Genomic DNA, 19,654 nt, shown 5'->3' with positions numbered 1-19,654 from the left:
GCGCATGCCCGTGCTTTCCTGCCTCCGAGCAGAAAGGCTAGTCCTAATGAGCTCAAGTGTCAGCGCGATATAAATTACAGCAAGGGAAAAAAAGAAACAACTTGATGCATGGCTGAGGATCTAAAAGAGGAATGTCCACCATTGTTTGTGATTATGGATCACATCACAATCTAATAGCAATTTTTATTTAATCAATAATTTCCATGCTGAACAGACAGCCCTGTTACAGAGAATCGACAAACAGGTACTGATAGCGACAAGCCTCGTTATTAATCTTTCCTCTGTCAGCTTATCAGCCAAACTACTGTAAAAGGCACCACCAAGATGAATTTTAGAAGCCACTTCTCTCCTTTTGCCTCCCTCCCCCGCTTTTCTTTTCCCCTCTTCCGTAACATATCCTGTAATGGAGACTCTACATTTATTTGAGTCACCTGAGGCTTGAACGGCATAAAAGGCAGTTCATATTAAGCAATTTCACGAATCGGGAGAACCTAGACCATAGCTCTGGGTTAGCCATTATAGGCTAATAAATCATACTTTCTCTTTGAGTTGTCAATCGCCGAAAAGCTTTGTACAAATGTACATCTGTAATTCAGTAAAGGCTTTTCATCTTGAAATAAGATGCTCTGGACTGATAACAAGAATAATCCCTTCTTGATCAAGAAAAAAAAAATCTGCATTTTAGTAATTAAAGCTCCTGCCAGAAGCCAAATGACTCAGTACTGAAACTCCAGCAAAGTTATCTCTGCTGAACACAAGGAGAATACAAGGAGGGCTGTGTTTTCTTTGCAGTCTGTTTGACTGCTTTATCTGGCCGGTAGGAACTGCACCGTTTCTGGCCAAGTGGTCCAGGAGAGGGAAGGGTGAACACTTTCACTACTGCCAGGGAAGGATGCTGGGGAAGACTTGCTCTTCCTGAGCCAGGGTTCTCCTGCTCATCCTGGAGAGAAAGCTTGGCTCCTTGGGACACATCACGCTTGCTGAAGGTAACACCCAAGAAACCGAGGCCCCTCAAGGTGAAATGGAGGGAGCAGGTGAGACAGGGCTGGACCAGGTGTGTAAAGAGATCTCCCACCCCCAAATCCTTTGAAGCTGACAGAAGAGGGCTGGCACAGTTTCCTTTTTCTGACTTGAAAGACATTTTCAGAACTTGAGATCATGTACCCATAACCAGAAAATAGGCACAGAGAAAAACAAAACAACAAAAAAGAAAACTGATAATAGTAGCAATAAAACCATCACTACCCGGGGGCTAAAAACTTGACTGACACCATAGGAGGCATCGTCCAAAAATCATCAGAGATCACTCTCCCAACAACCCTGGTCAATCTACTTCTAAGAGAGACAATAGGATTTGAGGAGCTTTAAGTAATGAACCTACCTGGTCCACTCACATAAGAGACAGGAGTTTCATGGGCAAAACCACCTCCCAGGTGCCCAGTCAGCAACTGGAAACTTCGAACTGATCTCTGAACAACGTCTACAATGCCCACATTAGCTACGAAAACCATAATTGTGAAACATCTCTGAACTCTACTCCCAGGTTTAAAAAAAATAAGTTAAAATAATTCCCACTTCTGAGTCTCACTTCTGGCCCTGCCCCACTTGTACCCCTGCCCTCTTCAAATACAGCTGTGCAAAGCTCAGCCCTCATCTTTCTAAAGCTCACGTGGGCTCAAACTTTCTCATCAGAAACATCGATTCTCCTTACTCCATCTGGAATATAAGTCAGACTGCTAATCTAGCAGTCAGGTCACCCATGAAATGGTGCTTCTCTGCTCCATAACCTTACTTCCCTTACTGTGCCTTCCAGACACACTTGGTTCTAACATAACTGCATTACTTACCACTTTTCAGTCCAAAGGCACAAATGAATCCTTTTGTAATTATATTTCTGACCCCAAGAAGTGTCAAAAACCCCAGCCTTATATAACCGACTCATAGATAAAATTCTCCCATATATTCTGCATCCATTAACCTCTTCCTACTGTCTTTTCCACATGGAACCTCCAGCTCCTCCCTGCAATGGTCTTTCCCTATTTAAATCCACTTTCCTTTTCAAGACCATGTTCAAATCTGATCTCCACAAGACCTTTCTCTGTCCTTCTTCTGCACCTTCACTTTACTTGTCTTCCCACTGCTCTGCCTGTACATCTATCATCTTCCCAATAGCCTGCTCTATTTCTTCCTGAATATCCTGCCCTGTATGTTCTCCTTACTCAAAGGGATAAACATAAAAAGGTGTATCAACCCCAACCCGAAGTCCATAGGTCTGATGTGCATGAGGCTTTTTTCTTCTCAACACTATGCCTGCAATTTGTATAGCAGCCACTAGGTGGTGATGATGATGATGTACTGTAACAGGTAAGGTCAACAGCCTACAGAGGTGAGAGGGCACAACTGAATTACCAACATACTTATAAACTTTTTTATTCTGGTGAAAAGTCTCCTTAATCTCTCCATTAGGTAGGTATATTAATGCTACTTCTCATGGATTCTAACCTTCCTTATATTTGAATAATGCTTCAGAGTTTACAAAGCACTTCCATTACATGATCTCATTCTATCCTTACAAACAAAAAACAAATTTAAAAAACTTGTGAGGAAAATCAGATAGATATTATCTCCATTTTTGATGAGAAACTAATGATTGAAGTTGTAGGGTGACTTACTCAAAGTCAGAAGCAACTTTTGGCAGATGTAGGGATAAAAGATAGATCTCCAACATACCATCCAATACTCTCTCCACACCCTCACTCACTGATGCTAGTTTTACTGTCAACTGGGGGGCTGGGGATGGCTTAAGTTTAAGGCCTTGGCCTATACATAGTCTTTTGAGAATATGCCACTTACAGTTCTCTTCTCTAGCCAACACTAATCATTCTAGAAACGAAAAAAAAAATCCATCTATGGCAGTATTTAGCTAATCTTAGAAAAGCCTAAATGTCTCTGAATCTTCAAAAAGTCCTTGCACTAGAAAACTGCTTTCTGTTCTTTGAGCTCTGTTTTATGTCAAAGCAGGAGCCTGATCTCCAACCCTGCTTGCCATGGTCTCAGAAGCTGAAGTCTGAGTGACTTCCCTCGGTCTGCAAAAAAAAGAAAAACAGTGATGGAATTTCTCCACCAAGACAAAGGGCTTGGCTGGTTATGGGACTTCCTGAGAACTACTGTGTGTGCCTAACCTTAGCAAATGTGGTTTTAAAATTAAGTTCTGCCAATTAATGCACACCACACACACACACACACACCACGTACATGCACACACATGCATGCGTGCACATGCACACACACAATATCTATAAATGTAATACAGAATGTGTATATATATATATTTTTTATAAATATATATATAATACATATAGTCTTTTGCTGGAGACTGTTTAATGAGGTTATCTTTTCTTTTTAATCCCAACATTCTAAAGTACATTTGAGCAGGAGAAAATTTATCTTTAATCACAAATATACTTTTTAAATTTTTGTTGCTTTTTTCTTCCCACACTGCAAGAGGAAAGATTAGAGCAGAACTGGGGGTAATTCTCCCTTCCCAGGGGACATTTGGCAATGTCTGGAGACATTTCTGGTTGTCACAATGGAGGAGGGGCGCTCCCAGCATCCAGTGGCCAGAGGTCAGCAATGCTGCTAACAGTCCTACAAGGAAGAGGAGAGTCCCCACACCAAAGAACCCCCTGCCCCCGTGTGCCCAGGTTGGGGAGCCTCGTTTTAGGGCAACCACTAAGGAGAACTTTCAGAAGGATGTCAGCACAATTGAACTCATAACAGGATGAGGCTCTGAATCTCAACACAGCGCAAGCAAGTCCAGTGAGGGATCTGGAATACAAGGAAGGGACCCAGGGACTTCTCCAGCCCTTCTCTCCTAGGTTTCATGAACTGGGGGCCCGGTCAGCATCTTTATGCAGTTATTCATTTCATGGTGACATGCCAACGCAAACACTGCCCGAATACCAGCCTAAACCATGTTTTCACAGGCAACACACATGCACTTAGCAGCCGGTAAATACCTTTACACTTTTTACTTTTATATGGAGAAGCACCAACACTTTATTGAGCATAATTTTTAAGCTCATTCCCCCAACTCTTTTATGAAGTAAATACTATTATTATTCTTGTTTCACGAGAAGGAATGTAACATGCCTAGTGTGGAAAGCAGGTTTTGAACCCAGGTCTGTCAGCTTTGAAATGCAGTGCATTGTACTATAGCAGGAGAACAGTGGTCAGCCAAAGTTTTCTTTCAGATAAGGTGCTATTTCTTCTTACAAAATCATCACCATCATCCTCACTGTCACCATCCTCATCGCCATGACCATCATTATCACCATCACCACCATCGTCATCACCATCACCATCACCATCATCACCGTCATCATCACCATCACCATCACATCGTCATCATATCTCAAAAGCTGACCTGCATATTTGGTCTGCTTTGCTTTGACCTTAACCATATTTCCCACGTTTCCCAGAAGCCCTTCTGGGTACCCCTCATACACTTCCTCCTCTTCTGAGCCCCTAAAATCACAGCTACACTCTATGGCTTCATGAGGTCCAACTTTACATTGTTTACTATGCTTTTATGTTTCCTTGTCTCCCCCTCCCAATGAGAAGGACCACTCCAGGAGGCTCTGGTCTAAGTCGCGCTAGCAGGTGCCCACCACAAAGCTGGGGCAGTGAGTAGTATGAAGGCTGCACCCAGGCCCTCTTCTAGTGAGTTGCTGTTTGTCAGCTCATACTTTTGCTGACAAACAAGAGGATACATGGTATCAGCAAGATCTGCTATTGGCAAGTAAACTTTAGTGAGGTAGACAGCCCAGCCCAAAGTGACACCATCTTCTCTTGTATAAATTGCGTCCATACAGAATATTCCAGGGAACTAATTATTAGCAGAATCCAGAATCTCACCTAGAGTATCATTCAGAACCAATCAAAAAGCTTTTGACAGAAAAATCCTCCCCAAAAGGCAGTAAACAGTTATTCGGATGAAGGTTTTGATGAAATATTTCATGGGGTCTAAAACGGCTGAACAAATTTAAGAAAGTAACTAAGATATGATTCGATACCCATTATATCTTATTTAAAATATTGATTTGTTGTTCTTCATTCACGGGTTAAGGAGCATTAGTAAAGAGAGAATTTTAATAATTCAGTCATTGCTCAAGTAATTAACATACCACCCCCTAGAAAAATTAACCGCAATCGTTCTGGAGTGCACTTAATCTACAGAGTTGGAGGACTTTGGAAAACATATAGTGAGTACCTGTCTGCTGCGAAACCTCATCCATGGCAGGCTTTGCATCATCCTGACCCCCCTGCCTCTGCAGCTGAAAGTGGGGAAGAGCGCAGCTCAGCACCCCAAGTGACTGCCAGCCAGTAGGTTTGTACCTGAAATGAAACCTGCCTGCCATCCTTAGCCTAAGGACGATCCACTTTGAACCCTTCCCTTGCTTTTACTAAAACCAAGGTTGGAGGAGGTGAAATGTCTCGGCCAAGTCCCATCCATTAAGAACCACACTGGGGGAAGAGAACGGGATCTCCAGCTTCGGTCAAATGCACACCTCAGTTCAGCAACAATGAATATGAAATAAGCCTTAGAGCTAATACACAGAGGCCACAAAACCCAACAGCGCCACTGCCCATCCCTCCCCCACTCCGCCCTGCAAAACACAAACACATAAAACAGAGAGACGAGTAACCTCTTTGAGACCCTCTGTCTGTTTCTCATTAGGCCTCCTGCATGAGATCTCTGTTTGGCCTTGGACGTGGGGGACGGCACTTATTTTCACGGCTGTTTCACAGTATGATAAGTGAGAAAATAACGTTCTAAAGGGTCAAATGGTTCCAGGGAGGTCATCCCAAGGGTCAGGGCAGAGATGGCGCTGCCACTCAGAATTCCGCTGGTGCCGGGAGGCTCTCACTGGTGGACCACACAGCCCTCCATGCCCCCCACTCAGTCTAATCTCCCGAGTGTCTTTATGGGAACAATTTCTGCAGGTGCAATTTAGCCAGTAACTTGAAAAAGAACGTGACCCTTGGGGCACGATTGTCAAAGGATGGCTTTGAAGTTGGTGGTTCTTCGTCTACATTTTTCCATGCAGTTATTTCCAAATAATTAGAGTCACTAAATTAACTAGCATCGATGTAGGGAAAATGAGATCAAAATCTTCACTCATTCATTTTAGGTTTTATGTGCACACAAATCTATTTCTGCCTCTTATCGGAGGCCCCAATCACATCTTAAACTCCATCTTCCCTTAGGTAAAGATACACAATGCAACTTTAGCAAAGGGATCAAAATTAGCTGGAAAACATTTAAAATGCAAATTTGGGAACACGGTATTAATATGAAAATAATGTCTTCACCACATCCTAACACTCTCCCGTATTTCTACAGATGCATCAATTCTTTGCAGATTAGGTGTGCTTCCTTTATATCTAAATCTCTATGATACTAAGAAGAAAGCCTTTCATTTTCATGCTGCCGATGTATAGAATTTGTGTTCAAATGGCAGCAAAGGTGATTATAGCTGTGTTCTTCTGATAAAGGAAACTTCAGCACGCTTTTAGAGATCAAAAACTGCAGCATATGAAAGCACTTAAAATCCAAGGAGGTGGCTAATCATTGTACAAAAGGGTGAATTTTTGACACCACGTTTAAAAGATACAAATGAAGGAGTACAGCGACGGACGTGCCACCCAGTTGAAGCTGGGGACTCATATAAACACCTCTCATGTTCTCTGCCGTTCGGCCCTACAGGCAGGAGACAAGAGCCCGCACAGTCTAACTGCCAAGGCCCTCCCTGCAGATAAGGTTATGCTGCTGGGATCAGGACGGGGAATAAAACTGGTAAAAAAATAATTTGACCTTTTAAAGACCTTTGGAAAGAATATTATATGTGTTATTCCTTAAACGGGAAGAAAGGGTTGGGATGTTGTAACAGAAGTTAAGCGAATTACAGTGACAGAGCAAACAGGTGGGCGTTAGCTATGGTGATTATACTATTTTTATTCTTTCGGATACCAGCAGTTATGTTTTCAAGCACAACTAGACGCCTGGCAGTGGTGACCCACACCGAGGTACACGTTTCTCTTTCTTCACATGTATTCCTTTCTCCTCTTCTGAAAAAGCCTCTCAGAACATCAGTGGTACACACAACGCCATTCAGAAGCAAAGAATCTGAGACTAACTTGGGCTGCAGGCAATGCATGCTGGGTATTTTTCAAGCATCCAAGGGCCAGAGCTGGAACTGTCTTCCGGGACAGAATGAATGCAAGAGGGAAATGGGTCTCAGTAAGGTTGGGAAACCTTTCTCATCTCTGTGAGAAGCAAGGCCAGCAGACAGAATTTGAGTTGTTTTCCACAGTAAAAAAGCTAAACCAACAAAAGAAAAACAGAAACCACACTGGGCGAACTGATATTCTACGACTTTCAGAATCAGATATAAGAGTCGTGCATTTGGGAATATATAATGCACGACAGCAAAAAAGAGGATCTAACTCATTTGGGATTGAAGGGGAAGTGTGGACTTTTCAAATTATTTTGAGATGTTAGACTATACGCTTTCCAGCTATCAAGGGAAGAGAAATGGCTGGCATCTTGACAAATCAATAATAAATTCCGTCTTAATCGAAAGCACTTTAATTAATTTTTGTACTCTATATCCTTCTTACTCTCTTATTTTAACTGCTACTAAGAAGGGGACAAAGTACAACAAAAAACCAGCTCACAAAAATATACATCTGTCTCCTTAGCTTCTGGGCATAGAAGTAAATTTATGACAAATTTAATACTAGCTGGAGAGTCATGAAGCCCAATTATAATTATCTTGCTGGGAAGAGAAATTAATTAAACATCCCAGTGAGAAAGACCCCACAGCAAACCTGGAATCAACACACCACGGGAGAAGGACAGGGGCTTGAAATAGAGGAGAAGAGAAGGCAAAGGCAATACTTAGCCCATCTGTTCGGACAGTAATGGGATGGGGTCATCTTTTCAAGAGAACACGGAGTGCATTACGCTGAAAATGAGACTACCTGGCGGGCAAAGTCGGCCGAGTCCCTAATTCTCCTCTTCAACTCTGATTTGCTAATGCGAAACACATGTCTCCCTTCTGCACCAAGTTCAAATGACTCTGGAATTCCAACCGTGCAGCTCAGCGACTGAACCAGAACAAGGGGAGAACTTGTCAGGATTTAAGAGCTTTCAGCAAAGCCCTTCAATTGCAGCCAGCACCCTATTCCACGGGAGGATATCAATTATAGATAGTGACTTGCTTTCGCAGGCAGTCGGGACTGTCAGACACTAGATAGACAACCATGAAGAATCATGAATCTTTCTATTAACTGTAAGAGGGGGAAAAAGAATGGGTCATGGCTATAAATAAGGCAGAGCATCAGAATGGTTTAACACCTTGCCTCTTGGTTGTCTGTAGCATGAAAATTCAACTAGTTCACAAAATGTCCTCTCTCCAAGGAGAGTCATAGCAATGCAAATAGTTCATGCTTCCTCTGTCCTTAAAAAACTGGTTTTTGCCACTGGTCTTTTTTCCATCTGCCACCCAAGTAGTTAGGTGGATTTCAACTAGCTATTCATTCAGTCTACACAAAATAATATACCAGGCCACTGCTAAAGCCACCAGATTCACCGTGAGTAGGAAGGCACTTATATGTCTGTCACGCGAAGTAAAATCAATTTACACGTACAAATTTGGAATTTCTACACGTCAGATAATGAGTAAAAAGGTAGAGAATAAGCGATATAAACCAGCATCTTTATTTATGTTATTGTAAGTTAAAATTTTTAATTCACTTAACTAAGTTTCCTTAACTCATATAATTTATCTCAGACTAAAATTAATATCGTAAAGATAATACATTGGATTTTCTCCTAATCCTGACACGAATTTCTTCTTGCCAACTTGGAATAAAAAAATTCCGGTGTATATGTAATTCATTTCCTAGTTTTTATAATAAAGCAGACAACATGGTGGCCATTTAGTTGACAGGTTAAGCAGCCTTGCCTTAAAACTACTCAGATCTCTCTATTAAAGCGTCATCCCTACCTAAAACCTTTTGCCACTGAGATTAAATACAAATACCTGCAGTATCCACTGTCTTTTAAAAGCTTTCATGTGACATACAAGGCAGGGAAAATGTGAAGGTATAACCACAACCCCCCAACATGTTATCTCAAGGCTGGCCTCTGATGAGGAACACAATTTCTTTTAAATGTAGACTTGGAATTTCCTTCCTCATTTGCTAACAGCTGAACAAAAATCACAGCACTCCTTGGAAACTGCAATGACTTATCCACAGAAAAGGCACCATGAGACCGTGTCCTCTCTCAGAAGGATGTTTTAAAAGGCAAGCAGCGCTGCCCAGCAGCATCTCGTTTATGACGGCAGGTTTTGTACCACCAGTTCTTCTCATGTACGATGTTCACTCACTCTATCACTGAGGGTATTCTTGGCATTCTTTCCTCTTTGGGTTTATTTCCCCACATTAAAAGAAAACTTCCAAGCTTTTTTTTTTTTTTTTTTTCCCTTTAGTGTTACAATGTCTGTGGTTTCCATTAAAACAATCAGCAAGAATAAAAGGCTGTTAAGTCAGGCTTGGCTTAAAATAACACTTGCATCAAATTAAAGAGAAAGAATCAAATTAAGTTCATGGAAAAATCTGGAAATATACCTTAATTAAAAACATTTGACTTTCTAGTTTCTTGCTGTGCAGAGAAATCTAGAATTCTCTCTATACTATTACAAGGAGACATGATCAAAAAAGAAATGGGTGGGGGGAAACCCTGAGGTCATGTTAAGCCCTCAAAACATTCTGTATATGATGGATCTCAAAACCTGGCAAACCATATATTTGACACTATAATGTAACTGCAGCATGTGGTATATATTAGAGGATAAGAACAAATAGGAATTGTATAATCTTAGTGTTTAAACGGAGGAGGGTTATCAAGCGATATAGATCATCTAAAAATAAAAAGTGACTGTAAAAGTAAAGAGAATGGAATGGGGGTGTGTATGGTGTGTGTAGGTGACGGGGCGGGGGGGGTCACGAGGAAGTTACTCTGTCAGATTTGCTGTCGTATTTAAAGCTTATGAAAGGGCTACACATAGCAAACCATCCTAATGCCTTAATGCAACCCTGTGCTTTGACATCGTGTCATCCTTGATGATGCGAATGCCCTTCCGTCTCAACTGCTCCTGGCCCCATGTGTCAGGGAGATTCTACTGGCCTGAGAAAGTACCAAACAAAGACGAAGCACGGGCCAAGGACACACGGCTAATCAGGTATGTAGATGGGGGTACCCTGCATTATTTGAAATAACTGGCAAGGGAGTACGGGAAAGACTTCTGAATCTGGTGTGGGAAGGCGAGCTGAGGTTCTCAGTTGGACCACATTGCAGTTTTCAAAAATATACATCATTAGACACATTTTAAAATATATATTGCTTTTTCCATGGAACTGTGAGGCCCGCAAGGATTGTCTTCAAGTCAAGAAACTGTGCTAACGGCTTATCGCAAACCATTACCCACTTCTCATAGCAAGTACCAACTGACGCCTAAAATCATGGGAGACTCCTTAGCTGGTGAGGGTCGGGGAGGGAAAGGGAGGAGGGAGAAAAAGGACTTCCCCCACCTCTATGATTTTTTTCGATTGCTACTGGGTCTTGGTTAAAATCAAACTTGGTTAAAAGGTTAATAATAATTCATGTCCAGCTTACTATTACTCAATAACCATCAAAGTCGCTAACTCAAAACAGTGTTTTCTCGCTTATGGGATCAGAGTCATTACACTCTCTCTTGAAGACTTTATTGAATTTTACACTCAGCTTTAGCTGACTGAACAGGTCAAGCACCGTGGCTCAGAGTTCTCTTTATTCTCAGAAAGTCATCAAGCCCCCTCCAGTTTGCTAGGCTGCTAGCTGAGAAACTTGACTCAGCATGGGGTCAGGGGAGCTGACCCCACAGGAAAGGTCACATAGCTGTAAAGCCCCCTTCCCGGCCCCCTTCACTCACATGCACCAGCTGCTCCTGGGTGTCGAACTCCCGAGAACAGCCCTCCCAGTGGCAGTTTGTCTCGTAGATGACTTCAGGCTCCTGTTTGCTTTCTTCTTTGTCCCCTTCCTCCTTCACCAGGGTTGTCCCTTCAGGCTGTTCCTGAAAGGCAGGGGTGGGGAAGGGAGGAGAAAGAGAGACAAAATCAGACACGATGGGACGGCAGACAGAAGAGAAAGGGAACTCTGCTCACTATTATGTAACAACCTAAAGGGGAAAATGCGTAAATGAGTCGCTTTGCTGGACACCTGAAGCTACCACAACATTGTTCATCAACTCTACACCAATATAAGATAAAAAGTCAAAAAAAAAAAAGAGAAATGAAAAACCTGATGTAGGCTTGTCTTCCTCCGGATGCAATTTTTTTTGGGGAAAATAAAATAGAGCCCAAGTCTATCAGCTGGGTTTTGTGAATTGACGAAACCAAAGATGGAATCATTTGTGTGCATTTTTTTCAGATTTACTCAATATGCCTTCGAAGGTTGTTAGCTTGTGATTAAAGGCAACGGTCCAAAACAGAATGTCGGTAAGATACTGAGGCCAAACTTTGCTGTCCTGAATACCAAGGTGAGAACAACCTAAGATGTCATCTCTTAAAAAAAGCAATTAAACTAGGTGATGTAGTCTTTTATCCAAAAGACTGCTCTTTCGGTTAAATTCTTTTCAGCATATTAATTTGTTTATTCTCCTATGTTGGAATCCAGGGAAATGGTTTACTGCCAATTCTAATTCTGTTCTCCCTGCCACTGGAGGCTGTGAGAGGCACTGTGTGGATTTTTACAGGGATGATGTCTTCTGGGCTCACCTTCCGGTCTCCAAGCGTACACTCTCTGCCCAAGAACCATAGCATCTAAAGCTAGTCGGTAAAGTCTTTTCTAGTCTTCTAAGGCAGCTTTGCAGAAATGAAAAGACAAAGGATTTCCAGAATTCTGGGAGATGATGAGGTGTGTAAATTCGGGATCTAATCTGAGGTTAGATGGTAAAAGCTGTATACAAGTGTTTAGGCATAACCAGCAACATGCAAGAAGAAGGATGGCTCTCAGAGCCCATGACACCCATTCGTTCCATCTTCCAAGTGCTCCCTAAAAAGGAAACGTGGGCTTAAGCACCCTCAGGTTTGGGCTGAAGCAGGCTGAACATTGCAAGGTCCACATTCTGTGGACATGCAGACTCTCGTCCAACCCCCATCTCTGGGAATTATACTCATTGAGCTCCATATCAGGCCCAGGGAACCTACAAGAGAGGATTACGAGCAGAATCTACACATTCTTTTTTTTTTAAAGTAATTAATTTATGGCTGCGTTGGGTCTTCGTTGCTGCACATGGGCTTCTCTAGTTGTGGCGAGCAGGGGCTACTCTTCGTTGAGGTGTGTGGGCTTCTCATTGCGTTGGCTTCTCTTGTTGCAGAGCACAGGCTCTAGGCACCCGGGCTTCTGTAGTTGTGGCATGCGGGCTCAGTAGTTGCGTCTCGTGGGCTCTAGAGCGCAGGCTCGGCGGTTGTGGTGCATGGGCTTAGTTGCTCCGTGGCATGTGGGATCTTCCCGGTCCAGGGCTCGAACCCATGTCCCCTGCATTGGCAGGTGGATTCTTAACCACTGCGCCACCAGGGAAGTCCGAATCTACACCTTTTTAAAATTGAGGTTTAGGATCTAAGTAACAGCAGAGACAAGATTGGAATTTTTAAACTTGTCCTTCCAGGACTTGGGGTAAAGAACAAGAATCTAAGTAGCCTTAGGTTAGGTTAGCTGTCGCTGGATCCCTCCTGGCTATGCAGGGTCTCCTGGCCAGTAGGAAGTGGCAACATAAGAAAAAATAAGAACATGATCATTATAAGGAATATCCCTGGTCTGCCCAGCTCAGGCTGAGAGCCAGGAGCTTGTAATTCTGGCCCAAGATCAAGGCCAAGGACTGAAGCCTGTTCACATCCCTGGTCAACAATAAACACATCCACCCACTTACTCCAGTTTATATCCCACAAAGCTGCCTGCGTTTTTGTGTGTCTGTTTCTGAGCTGGAGAAACGACCTGGCCTTTTGTTAAATGTGTGGGTAACGCCCAAGGCCAAGAACGCGGTAGACAAGCCAATGCTGTGAAAAGACGCCAGGCTGGAGGGAGCCAGAGCCGGCGCCTCCCTCACCTGCTGGCCCCGAGGCCCCGGGCTGGGGACGTCTTCATCGGCTTTGATCTTGGAGCGTTTATTATGCACCAGGTCGCCAGTGCTGGTCACCGCAGACTCACTCGTGGGCTTGTTCTGCGGGTCACATTGGCAGGGACAGAAACAAAAATTAAGTTCTGATCAATGAGCAGGACCACAGCTAAAACACACAAGTCGAGAAGAGCGAGCTTCCTTGGCACTAGAATGATGACAGATATGGCTCCTATTTCCAGGTAGCAGAGTTCAGAAAATGTGTTCAAAGCCAGGATATACTGAAAAAATGGTACAAATGAACTTATTTACAAAACAGAAATAGAGTTACAGATGTAGAAAACAATCTTATAGTTACCAGGGGGGAAGCGGGGGAGGGAGGAATAAAGGGGAGATTGGGATTGACATATACACACTATTATATATAAAACAGTTAACTAATAAGAACCTACTGTATAGCAACAGGGAGCTCTACTCAGTACTCTGTAATGACCTACATGGGAAAAGAATCTAAAAAGGAGTGGATATATGTATATGTATAACTGATTCACTCTGCTGTACGGCAGAAAATAACACAACACTGTAAACCAATCATACTCCAATATATATATATTTTAAAAGCCAGGATATACATTCATGAGACAGCTCTTTGTTTTTAACTCATAAGTAGCAACTCCCTGGGCCTTTTTAAAGCTAGAGGAAAAGAGCTGGGATCCAGGCTTTAACGAACTCTAATAGTGCAGGGGAAAGGGACCAGATGACAGCAACCCACTCAGGGGATGTATTTTTACTGAACGGGCTATAGACAGCACAGGGTCAGAGGGAAGCCCGATCAAGCACCCTGCTTTTCCGCCGAGGCTAAAATGACTCTAGTGGAAGAAGCTCTCGTTTCTTGAGGAGCATACACACGGCACAGAATCTGAAGATGACAGCCCTGGGTTGGGACCACAGGCTGCAGTATGGAAGCGGTGAGGATGCCACTGGCCTGCGCGTATTCGTAGCTGATGTGGCCCCGTGGCTCTCCTCTATGATTCCCAAGACAGACCAGGTCATCGAGCTGTCTCTCTCACCTGTGAGGACTCGGAAGGGCCGGAGGTGACCTGAACAGGGTTCAGAACCGTAGGGATCCCGGGAATAGGCCTCTGTGTCGGGAAAGTTGGGGCGGGGTGGATGAGCGGAGGGCTGTGTCCAAAGGCCGAGCCTAAGCTCTGCTGTCGGCTTAAGATCTGCTGATGCATATGGAGAGACACGGGTGCAGAAGGGTAGGTGAAGCTCAGGGCAGGGCTGCGGGTGGGAAACAAAGGGAAAACCATCACTGACACGGGACACAGAGACCAGCGCACCTTTATACCTAGCTTTTTGTCCCCAAGTCGCATCAGGGCTGTGCATTTAAATTAGAAGGTAAAAATGATCGACGAACATCTCGAAACTTCCTAGAGAAAGCTGACGGCTCAGACAGGACACGCATGGGCGTTGGAACAGACACGCAGACCTGAGATAAACTTCAGCAGAACGGAAGCAAAAGGCATCGGCTCAATAACAACTATTTATTGCAATAACAAACTTTCTATAACAAAGAGAATGGGTGACTACATGCTTTATAGTACTTTTCTCAGCTCCGCATCCCACATGTTCCCGTGCACGGAGCAATTCTTTTCATCTATGCTCACCCTGCACGCTTTCATAAGTCTCCAGATCTTATTACAAGAAGAAAGAAAATCAATTGGTTAAATGTGTTTTGAACACCATGCTTGTCATATCACTCATTTGTTTGTAAAGATGGAAAGCTTGGTTCATCCTGAATGCCACCTAAAGAATTTCCATCAGTGCCGTCTGGTTACAGAAGCTGATGGATTAACCTCTCCTGGCTGAAATCGGTGATCAATGGGGCTTTGATTGCAGAATATTCCAATGGGAGAGCATCCGCTCCCTCTTGCAGCTAAGGAGCATTAAATGTCTATTAACGCCCATTATACATGCTAATGCCTGTCACCACTTCATTATGCCGGAGTATTTCCCAGGCTACAGGAAGTTCTAAGGAAGTCACACCATCACCTAAGGATTTCTGGACTAGTAGGCAGTGCCAAATCGTCCTCTGCACCACCATAGTTTAGGAACCCAATCCTCTTAAAAGAATGAAACGCTCTTGAGGAATTTGCCGATGGCTTAAAAAAAATGCATGAAACACTGTAATGGCATTTGTGAAAATTTCTTCCTTTAAAAACACTCAGTGGGAAAAAAAAAAAAAAAAAATATATATATATATATATATATACGTAGGTATTCTCTCCATCCTGCTGTGTAAGGCCCAGAAAGAATCAGGGTTTCTTGCAAAGTCAAAGGTAGAATTCATGCAAATTTCCCAATCTGGTGGGTTAATTACTACTGCTGTTAAGCGCATTAACTGAGGCTATAATAATTACAATAACAAAATTCAAACCATTTCAACAACTTTAAGTAATAACGCTGAAGACATACTCCCTTCATTAATGTGACTCCACGTTTTGCCCATTTGACTACAATCCATAAAAAGGTGGTTTCAATGGGATTACATTACTATTATTCCTACGGAGAACCTTGCACTACAATAGCTTGCCCATTTAAGACTGAATATCATTAAGAATACCCTAGGAGAATTTCACAGGGCTTGGAGGAACTTTCATTCTGTATTGTATTTCTTTAATAAAGGAGAGCAGAAACCTGGTGAAAACAGTCATTGTTCACAGTAAGTTAGGGAGAAATCACTAATAATATTCTGTTTCTGCAGCGCTATAGTTTCTGCCAGTGTTTCGGAAAGCAACCATGAATGATTACAGCAAGACTTAGCTAAGGTAGCTGTGTGGATGATTGATAGGGCGTTAATCAAAAGATGCATATCTGCCTCAGAATTTGTTCACAAGCTTTCTTCTAATAGCTGATTTCATGTTCACTGAGCTCTATGCCAGTTTGTCCAATTTATTTTTTGGTGTACAAGCCATTCATCAAAAAACACAATGATTTAACCCACCCCCCCTTTCCTTTTGGTGAATGGGTATTACTAAGTGTAACTACCTTATTCTGTTCATTAAAAAAACAAAGGAAAACTAAAAGACCCCACTACACACATATTTATAATGTGATATGGACTTTGCACAAACCTCCATGCATCTTTCCTGAGTTTCATGAGCTTGAACGAGCAGGTGGGCTTGGGAAGGGGGCCCCTTGGGTCATGTACACCTCTCATTCTGGGGGGCCCAATATTGGGGGGCTCAAAAAAGTCAGGACCCAATTAAGAAGCCAGACCGTTCGAGAAAACGTTTCACAAGGCAGAAAATGCCCTCAGTTTTGTATGTAATGCAATTTACAAATGTTAATAGCCAGACAGAGTAGGTCGATTTTTACTTTTAAAAATATGTAGAAGACGAAAGGAAGGACCAGCTTTGGTGCTGCAGCCCCCGTCCCCAGGTGCAAAGTCTCTGACCTCAGATGCAGGAGAGGCTGCGACAGCTTTCAACCCATGTGGGTAACATCCCCTTTTGGGGCTGCGTTTTCGCTGGTCAAACCAGGGGACAGGAATAAACCTTCCCTAAAATCCATGTCAACTATCAGATTCCAAAGGATATGAGAACATACAGGATGGACCAGCGATTTTTAGCAGTCCCTGATTATTCATAAGGAGGGACTGCTAAGGGAAACCCTCTCTCCTCTGCGTGCAAAGAGCTGGGCAACAGTGGACACAGGGGAAGACCTCGTGTCACCCCACAAGAGCGGGCGCTGCCGTCAGCTCCTGGAAGGAAGGCTGCTTGCTCTGGATTACAAAGCCTATGCATGGAAAGAACCTCCGAGAACTTCCCACCGGTGGCGGGGGGGCCAGGGGATCGGGGCCACCATCCCCTGCTCTCTGACCCCAAGTGAGCTGTCTTCCTAAGCTCCGCATCCCGGTACTTGCTGTGTCTTTCCAGAAGCCAGCCTAGCTGCTTCCTTCTGGTCACTCAAATTCCAGCTTAGATGTCACCTCCCCAGACACAGGGGCCTCCTAAGCCTGAGGCCCCCATCAAAATAGGCCCCCTCTGCAGCTCCTCACCCCATGATGCTCTGCTGTTTGACACTTGTATTCTCACTGCAGGATGAGGCTCTCTGAAACCATATTCTCTCCCTCCCTCTGCAATGGAAGGTCTAGGGGATCTGGGCTCTGGTCTGTCTTGTCCCCCACTGACCCCTGGTGCCCGGAACACTGCCTGGCACGGGGCAGCCCCTCGAGATGAGTCAGTGAGTGACCGAACCACCCCCATTAGGTATGAGTTTCTTGCTGCTGCTGCAACACATCACCACAAACTTCGTTGTTTTAAAACAAAATACGCTTGCCACCTTAGAGCTCCAGAGGTCAGAATTCTCAGATGGGTGGGCAGGACTGCGTTTCTCTGGAAATCCCTGGCACCTGGCCTCTTCCCGCTTCTAGAGGCTGCTTCCATCCGAGGTTCACGGTCCCACCTCAACCCAACCTCCTCCTCTGATTCCCTGTTAACTCCAACACCCTCCTGCCTCCCTTTTATAAGGACCCTTGTGACTATACTAGGGCCACCTGATCATCTCCTCATCTCAAAACCCTTAACTGGACACCAGCGATTGCCTACTGCATGATTCCACTGGCAAGTTCAAAACTGGGGAAAACTGGGCCACACACTGTAAGTTCAGATGTGTTAAAGTCTACGTGGTAACCTCTGGAGGTAACCTTTGGTGTCCAGCTTCTTTGGTCACAATTGTGTTTGTGATATCTTTTCATGTTGCTGCATTTAGTTGAGCTCCAATCATTTCCTTTGCTGAACAGTATCTTAGAGTCTAAGTATAGCACGCTTGCTATGTACGCTCCTTATATGTTCTATGCGCGTTCTTTTGCTGCATCTCAGGGTGTTGTGGTTTGCTATTACACACAAAGCTGCTACGAAGACTATTAAAAAAACAAATACACAAACAAAAACTCTTAACTGAATCACAGCTACACAATTCTTTTGGCCCTGTAAGGTGATATATTCACAGGTTCCAGGGAGTAAGATGTGGACATCTTTGGGGGCCATTATTCTGCATACCGAACTCAGAACAGTCACTTCAAAGAAAAGCAATTTGACAACGTGTTTATAAAACAGTACAAAGGTAGTAACAGTACAAAGGTGGTCCTCTGTGCATTTTTATAGAACTTCAGCTGCTGAGGACAGACTGCTGGTTGACAGAGGTCAGAATTTTCTTTGAAAAGTAAATTCTCTTTTTAGAAGCCCTGAAAAAAAATCTTCCTAAACAGTTCATGTATTCGTTCCATAATTTCCTAGAAATACAAAGTATTGACATTGTTGAAAAATTTTATACATCGCTTCTGTCTCCTCTGAAGAAGGACACAGTCGGGCTTCCCTGGTGGCGCAGTGGTTGAGAATCCGCCTGCCAATACAGGGGACGTGGGTTTGTGCCCCGGTCCGGGAAGATCCCACGTGCCGCGGAGCAGCTAGGCCCGTGAGTCATGGCCGCTGAGCCTGCGCTCCGCAACGGGAGAGGCCACAACAGTGAGAGGCCCGCGTACAGCAAAAAAAAAAAAAAAATAAGACGGACACAGTCTAGTATAAAACATGGTCCACCTGAGCTTTATGACCTCAAAGCCTTTACATTTCTGCTCACCCTGTTCTTTTCTCTGGATCAACTGAAGAGCAATTAAGTTTATGTTCTGATTTTTGAATTCTCTTCACTCAACATTTAATCAAGTATAATTAAGAAATTTTTTATAGCATTTACTTCTCTTCTAGATGACTACATGAGAGATGGGATAATTAAAAACACACATTTATAAGAATGTGACTTGCAACTGTTAATCTATATTTAATCGATAAGATCGCTAGAAAGTGTCAGATGGCCCAGATCTTCCCAAGCAATGTGCTAACACAGTCACCCAAAAGTAAGTGTTAGGGAGGAAAGGAAAAAGAAGTGCCAAGGTGATAAAGTCTGAGGAATACAGCCCCGGGGTTCCCTGGAACTGTTTAATACTTGAATGTGTGTTCCAAATGTCCCACCCCAGATATGGTTCGTAGCAACATTTGGAGATTTTAGAGACTAGCGTTCCCCACAGAACACTTGGAGAAACAGTCTTCTAGGACAACAGTGAGAACAGGTCTGCAATAACCTATATGGAAAAAAATCTGAAAATGAACGAATATATGTATACGTATAACCGAATCACTGTGCTGTCCACCTGAAACTAACAACATTGTAAATCAACTATACTCCAGTAAAATTTTTGAAAAATTATAAAAGGAAGAAAAAAGAAAGCCAGAATAAATTAATTCAAATGTTAATCTGTCCTGTATTTTTCTAAAAAGCAGAAAATGAGAAAAATGTGGATTTTCGATCTCTGACTATAGTGTGTGTGGTGTCCTCACCCACCAAGTGTAATTTTTACCCATCAAAAC

At 43.3% G+C, this 19,654-nt stretch overlaps 1 protein-coding gene across 2 annotated transcripts in view; it reads right to left on the bottom strand.

Moving 5' to 3' along the window:
* GLI3 (GLI family zinc finger 3) overlaps positions 1 to 19,654 on the bottom strand; it is a 284,602-nt gene that overhangs the window by 52,570 nt on the left and 212,378 nt on the right. For both annotated transcript variants that reach the window (XM_029233935.1, XM_029233936.1), the window contains 3 exons: positions 14,297 to 14,510; positions 13,218 to 13,331; positions 11,043 to 11,183 (listed from right to left, as the gene is read on the bottom strand). In XM_029233935.1, the coding sequence (XP_029089768.1) occupies positions 11,043 to 11,183; positions 13,218 to 13,331; positions 14,297 to 14,510 (469 nt within the window). The remainder of the gene's footprint in view (positions 1 to 11,042; positions 11,184 to 13,217; positions 13,332 to 14,296; positions 14,511 to 19,654) is intronic.

This window comes from Monodon monoceros, unplaced genomic scaffold, assembly GCF_005190385.1.
Source record: "Monodon monoceros isolate NGI ecotype Baffin Bay Population unplaced genomic scaffold, NGI_Narwhal_1 Super_Scaffold_2, whole genome shotgun sequence".
Classification (NCBI taxonomy): domain Eukaryota; kingdom Metazoa; phylum Chordata; class Mammalia; order Artiodactyla; family Monodontidae; genus Monodon; species Monodon monoceros.
This window is presented reverse-complemented; position numbering and strand designations above follow the sequence as displayed.